We start from the raw sequence: 7,047 nt of genomic DNA on the forward strand, positions 1-7,047 counted from the left end.
GGCTGGCCCGCCCCGAGAGAGCAGGCCGTGCCTGGGCCGCTGCTTAGGCCCGTGGGCTGGCACGGCACGGCACGGCCGGCGTCAGCCGGCTCGGCAGCGGCCCGACCACCCCCCTCCCCCTCCTCACTCCACTCCTCCCCTCCCGGCCCACGTCCCCGCGGCCCAGCTGGCCGGCCTACCCCCTCCCGGCCCACCGTCCCCGCCTCATATATGAGCCGCACCCGCACGCCGCGGCCGCGCGCGGCTCCCCCCCCCGCGCAGCCCCACGCAACCACGCTCGGACGCTCCCACCCCTGAACCCTAACTCCCCGTCTCCATCTCCTCCGCCTCCCCCATCTTCCCGTCTCCATCTGCTCCCCGTCTCCAGCATCAGGCATGGCTGGCGCTGGGTGGCCCCGATCTGTTTGCCCGGCGGCCACGGCACCTCCTCCATCCCCACCCCAGGCGCGCTCGCGGCACACATGGCGGCCCCTGGAGGCGCGCGACCCCTTCCTTCACCACCAGCAGCGGCCCCTTCCCCCACCACCACCAGCGCGCGGAGGTGGCCCCTTCCCTACCAACAACAGCGGTTGCGGCAGCCACTTCCCTCACCGGCGGCTGCGACGCCTTCCCCACCGACGGCGAAAGCGACGGGTTCCTGTGCGACGCGGACGGGATGGGGATCGAGGGCGCGGTGCCCGCGGTGCGGGACGCGGAGGCACTCCGCGCGGGGCAGATCTACTTCGTGCTGCCCGTCGCCGCGGCCTGCGGCGCGAGGAGGTCGCCGCGCTCTCCTCCCGGGCCGCCTCGGCCGCAGCGCCTGGCCTACCCTCTCTCCCTTCCCCTGCTGATGCGGGCCTCGGGCCGGCCTGGCCTGTTAAAAAGGCCGTGCTTTTCGGGCCGGTCCGACACGGAAAGTGGCTCGACGGGCCGTGCCTGGGCCGTCGGCTAGGCACGGTGGACTGGGGCGGCACGGCCCGGCGGCCCGTCGTGCCCTACCAGGCCGTGCCTGGCACGGGCCCATGCCGGGCCGGGCCGGGCGGCCCGAATGGCCAGCTATAACTAGGCCTCGTTTAGATTGCAAAAAAAGTGAACCCGATGAATAGTACAACTTTCGTCTTATTTGGCAAATATTGTCCAATCGTGGATCAACTAGGCTCAAAAGATTCATCTCGTGATTTCCAACTAAACTGTGTAATTAGTTATTTTTTTACCTACATTTAATACTCCATGCAAACGGATAAAAATTGATGTGATGGAAAGAGAGCGAAAAAACTTAACAAGGCCTACACGCAAAAGGATTCATTGGACAGAAAGGGAAAAAATGTGAAAAGATTCCCCACATGTGCTTATTATGACCCGTCCCGGTAGTAGAAATTAGGGATCCCTAGAAATTAGAAACGCCCCTCCCGATGACTTGCTCCGCCTCCCTCCTCAGTTGTTGCCACCACCCTTCCCTCCCTCCCTCCCTCTCCGCGTCGCTCCCCATCCCATCTTGGCCTGGACACCTGGGCTGCCCCCCCTCCGTTTCCGCGCCCGCGGACGCGCCGAGTCGCCGCCCGAGTCCGCCCGCCCTCCCGCCCTCCCGCCGCTGCCTACGTCGATCTGCGACCGCGACTCCGCGAGGTGGGGTGAGTTGCCTCGCCGTGATCCAGTTTTCTTTCCCCGTCGTTTTTGAGCTCTCGCCACGCGTTTTGGGTGTTGTTATTCGCCGACACTGCTGCCTTTTCTCCGCGTGATTAATGGAGATCCTTCTGTTCTGTGCGCGCGTCTGCGTGTGTATCTGTATACAGATGGTGCTTGGACTTGCAAAGGTTTGATCTTGAGATGAATTTTAATCGTGCGTTGATCGCGTGGTTTGCAGATTCAGAGGTAGGACGAGGGGAGACGAGTTCTTGTCGCCTTGTCAGTTTCATTCTTTGGGCGCCGACTTCACATGCCAACGACCCCAAGGAGCAGAAGCCAGGCTAGGACCACTAGGCCTTGGATCTTGTCAGGTACATCAATTCCTTCCCTGCTTTACGCCCCTCTCTGTTTCCTCCTTTTTTTTTGCCTCTATAATAACTCCACTGATCTGTCTTTAAACAGCAAAGGAGTGATTTTCGACCACTAAATTTCAAACCAAAATGCCGTCCTTTCAAGTTTACTGTGCACCACAAAAAAAATTTTGGAAAAAAAAAACTGAACTAGCTGATCATGTAAATTTACTTTCTATTGTGTGCTGGACGTTCAAATTTATTTAGTACAAAACCAATAAACTCGTGAGACTGCATACTTGAGTCCCCAAATGAGTGGTGCTAAGTAGAAATAACTGATCTTTCGGGCACCCAGACCACAATTGGGCCGAGCCATCATAGTTTACTTTGTGCAACTTTTAAATTTCTCCCTGTCTTTTTCACAGGGATGGACTTTGCTGATTCGCGACGGAAGCCTAATTTCACGGGGAAGATTGCCGTGGCTGCTGCCCTCACGGTCATGTGCATTATCGTGTTGAAACAGTCCCCTAGTTTCAGCGGTACCAGCGTGGTACGTGCTGAATCTCTCCACAACAACTACCCCCATGTCACTGTCGCTTGCTGCTGTTGAGTTGGCACTACTTGTCATTATTCCTTCTTCCAGACGACTTAAGTACACTGCTTATTTTCCATGGAACATCAACGCGATGGGTTCATCTGGGAACTGCCATTATGGTGATCGGATGAGATATTTGTGTGATGAATGATGCCTTCTATTCTCATGGTTTAATGTTTGCTGTTGTAACTCTATCGTGCAAGGGTTATTTTACCTATACGTTTATGCTGTTGTGTTAGGGTCATTTTACTGATACATCTATGCTATTGTACCAGGGTTATTTTACTTGATACATATATGCATCATTTGTTCTTGATAGTCACAATTCTGTCACAGTTGTACAGTTCAGAAATTTTCTAGCAGCTGTTCAATTCATGTGTCTGCAGTTCTTTATTGGTAGTTTTTTTAAATCTTTCCAACTGGAGGCATTTTGTTGATGCACTCACATTTCCTGCAGTTCTCTCGCCATGAAACTGGGGTGACCCATGTGTTAGTAACAGGAGGAGCTGGGTATATTGGCTCACATGCTACTCTTCGTCTCCTTAGTGACAACTACCGAGTTACCATTGTGGTAATTATTATTCCTATCTCCCATTCTATTCCTCATTATTCCTATTTCCCATTCTATTCTTCACTGACGGAGTTTGGTGGTAACAGCAACTTCCATTATTTGATGTTTATTACAGGATAACCTATCCAGAGGGAACATGGGAGCTGTTAGAGTTCTTCAACGGCTATTTCCAGAACCCGGAAGGCTTCAATTTATTTATGCTGATTTAGGCGATGCCAAAGCTGTATCCTTTGTCTGAAGTTTAGTAACTTAGTGCTCCCCCCTTCCCTTACATTTCTGTGTTGATGAGATTTGTTTTGCACTTAACCAATAATCAGGTGAACAAAATATTTTCAGAGAATGCATTTGATGCTGTTATGCACTTTGCTGCTGTTGCTTATGTTGGTGAGAGCACAATGGAGCCACTCAGGTAAAGGCCTGTCCTAGGCATGTAATGTACTGGTTTTCTTTTACTGCTCAAATATTTCAAAGCTTGGACTTACATGATTCTGTTGAATTTTCTTTGATGTGTATTGTATGTAGCGAAGCACCCTATGTTCCTTAATTATTGGAACGGAATTGCTACATAAGCCATCTAATTGGTACTCTGTTAAATCAAAATTAAATTTATAATGGAAGTCCACACAAAATTTGTCATTGCTAGAAGCCTGTCTTCATCTTTAGCTCAAAATGCTTCTATAGTTTAAATGGATGCAGTGCAAGTTTGAAATTTTTTGCTCCAACTGTTTCCTATGCTGCCTCCTTGGTATTAGTTCACCTTGCAGCCAAAGGATGGCTAGTCCAGTTGGTTAACTGAGATATGCTACACTCCGGCGGCACCCTCCAGGTCCTGAGTTCGACTCCCAGTTTGAGCGAATTTCAGGCTGGGGGTTAAAAAAATCCCCTCGCCGGTCCTGGGTGCCAAAGCACTGGTTTAAAGGAGACGGCCCATCTCACGGGTTACGTCTCCCAGTGTCGGGCCGGGGCTGGGGTTCGGGGGTTTTCTCGGCCTGTGTGAGAAGGCCTTCTTCTTACGTATAATGCCCGGGGGGCGGCTTGCCCCTCGCAGGTCGAGTTTTTTTTTTTAGTTCACCTTGCAAAAGTTATATGCAGCAAATGTTGTTCTTCCTAACCAACTGTATATACTCTGTTAACACTGCTATAACAGGTACTACCACAACATAACATCAAACACATTGACAGTTCTTGAGGCTATGGCAGCACATAATGTAAATACTCTGATTTACTCGAGTACTTGTGCAACCTACGGTGAACCTGATACGATGCCTATTGTAGAAACAACTCCTCAGGTTAGCCTCTCAATCCACGAGTTTTTACCTTCCTTTTTATAGATGCTGTCATGATTCTAACTATTTTCTCAACCACTGCAGAATCCTATCAATCCGTATGGTAAGGCAAAGAAGATGGCAGAGGACATCATCTTAGATTTTACAAAATCAAAGAAGCAATCAAACATGGCTGTCATGATCTTAAGGTTTGTTTTCGGCAGCCTATATTAGATTGTAATCCATGGAATAGTTCTAACCCCTTTCCCGCTCTGCATAAATTAGATACTTCAACGTGATTGGATCAGATCCAGAGGGACGGCTAGGAGAAGCTCCAAGGCCAGAGCTACGTGAGCATGGACGGATATCCGGTGCTTGCTTTGATGCAGCTTTGGGAATCATTCCAGGGCTAAAGGTATTCTACATGCTCATTTCAGTGCCATCAATTCCCCTTTTACTTTTGTATAAGTAGCTGCATCCATTAATTTTACATGTATAACAATTGTATATATGTGATTCTTTGCTCTTTTCAGGTTCGTGGAACTGATTACCCCACTGCAGATGGAACTTGCATCAGGGACTACATCGATGTCACAGATCTTGTAGATGCCCATGTAAAAGCTCTTGGCAAAGCTCAGCCAGGCAAAGTTGGAATCTACAATGTCGGAACAGGCCAAGGTTGTTGAAAGATCAATAACCAATAACCAGATCAACAATTTCAGAGAAAGATACCCTTTTATTTAAGATCATATGCCTTCCTCTGTCTCTGAACGTGGTGTTTCTTTTATGTCTTATCAGGTAGATCAGTGAATGAGTTTGTGAAAGCTTGCATGAAGGCAACAGGAGCTTCCATCAAGGTTGAATATCTTGCCCGTAGACCCGGAGATTATGCCGAGGTATACAGTGATCCATCGAAAATCCACAGGGACCTCAACTGGACAGCCCAATACACTGATCTTGGCCAAAGCCTCGCCCAGGCGTGGAAATGGCAGAAAGCGCACCCGAACGGATACGGATCAGCCTGATTCAGAGTTGAAAGGTTGAGAAACTCATCACGCAGATCCAAGGGGTCCATGTGCAGTCATATAGCCTTCAGATAATTGGTTCTTCATCACCATAGAAACATAGCAAGCAGCAACAGAAAAGTCTGATTCTTTTATTGCAGCGCTGGAAGAAGACAAAAGTACCACAGAGAGAATGCACTACCTGTTCCTTGATTAGTTTCATATATATAGGTCCTCTTTTCGTTGTTGACATTTTAATATAATTTGATGTGTGCTGAGGCACTATTAATAACACAAACGAAATTGTGTTGTGTAGACAGGGTAGATCAATCTCGTGTATCAGCCTTGATGGTGGTAGAATGAAAGAATATAAATAAGCTGATGTATGTTTTTGTTTTCGGACTTGTTTCAAGTCTACACAAGGCTGCTTTTGCCAGGTTCAGCGAGCTGAGCTCGTGTTATGCGATACAGTGAGTCAATGAGAATGACACAAGCATTTCTTTGAAAGGCGGTCTCACATGCAAATATTATACAGAGAACCTGTGATTACATTCAGGATCCTAAAAAAAAAAGAATGCTAGCTTAATCAGAGGCCCAGACTCACCGTAGTTTCGTCTAAAGGTTTGAGTCGACTTGGCCATTCCGTATGACAGGGACCCCATGGACGCAGAGAGAAACTAGACCAAGAATTTTCCTAGTGCCCCTCTTTATTTACCAATCCGTTGGAACAGGCATGCATGTAAAAGTGCATGTGATCTTTCTTAACCTTTGCACCATCAGATCTTAGCACTACCTATACTAGTCAATGCCCTGGTGACACTGACAAGTCAGCCGATGATGCTTATTTGGGAAGCAAAGTGACCAATTAGGGAAAACACCACCACCACCAAGGCACCAAACTAGGAGTCCATGAACCCAAGAAACACACACATGGACACTTAAAACCACGAGGAAACAAAAGGACTCTCCTGTTCGGCTGGTATTAAAACCGGCTGATAAACCGACTGAAACTGTTTTATTACGAAAGAAAAATACTGTAGATTCTACCTGATAAACCGGCTGATAAGTTCAAACGAACAGGCCTAAGTCGCTTGCGAATCGGCTGGATCATGGATGAACGAACTCACCGACAAGACAAGCACGCGTTCTTGTTTCTCTGAACGAACTCTGCAGCTGGCTGGGCCTGGGCCTGGGCCTGGGCCCTGGGCGTTGTGGTCGTCAGAAGAAATCGAACCAGGCTTCGAGAAACGGGAGCAGGAGGAGGGCCATCACGGGCAGCAGCCTCTCGGGCCCACCCGCGTGCCACATCACGGCCCCCGCGGCGCCAGCGACACGGCGCACCAGAACGGGAGGCCGCGCTCCACGGGCGCGTATCCCGTGCATGATCAGCAGCAGCCCGCCGGCCATGGCCCCGAAAGCCAGGATGACTTGCCACTCCATGCCCGGGGTGGAAGCAGGCTGGCCGCCGCCGTCGCCGAGAAGGAGGAGGAGGTACGACACCGCACTGAGCACGAGCGCGAACCCCGTGCCCACGAAGTCGGCGTCCGCGGCGCCACGGTGGCGCCCTTGTCCGTGGCGGCCTGGGTGCATATTGGCGGCGACGGACGGCGCGGCCGGATTTCTGGAGCTAGTAGGATTGCGTAGGTGATCGCGGCAA

General features: G+C 50.2%; 1 protein-coding gene across 2 annotated transcripts; it reads left to right on the top strand.

Moving 5' to 3' along the window:
• The first annotated feature begins 1,408 nt into the window (after positions 1 to 1,408).
• Positions 1,409 to 5,861, top strand: LOC136493736 (probable UDP-arabinose 4-epimerase 2). Of its 2 annotated transcripts, none has more exons than XM_066489881.1 (11): positions 1,409 to 1,610; positions 1,844 to 1,976; positions 2,381 to 2,505; positions 3,008 to 3,121; positions 3,237 to 3,344; positions 3,439 to 3,530; positions 4,269 to 4,410; positions 4,492 to 4,595; positions 4,672 to 4,801; positions 4,920 to 5,064; positions 5,185 to 5,861. In XM_066489881.1, exons 2-11 carry the CDS (start codon positions 1,916 to 1,918, stop codon positions 5,409 to 5,411), a joined length of 1,248 nt encoding a protein of 415 aa, XP_066345978.1. In that variant the 5' UTR covers positions 1,409 to 1,610; positions 1,844 to 1,915; the 3' UTR covers positions 5,412 to 5,861. The 2 variants fall into 2 exon arrangements, with proteins under 2 accessions (XP_066345978.1, XP_066345979.1); XM_066489882.1 differs by having other exon boundaries at positions 1,409 to 1,605.
• Positions 5,862 to 7,047: the final 1,186 nt, after the last annotated feature.

Source organism: Miscanthus floridulus, chromosome 11 (assembly GCF_019320115.1).
Source record: "Miscanthus floridulus cultivar M001 chromosome 11, ASM1932011v1, whole genome shotgun sequence".
Taxonomy (NCBI): domain Eukaryota; kingdom Viridiplantae; phylum Streptophyta; class Magnoliopsida; order Poales; family Poaceae; genus Miscanthus; species Miscanthus floridulus.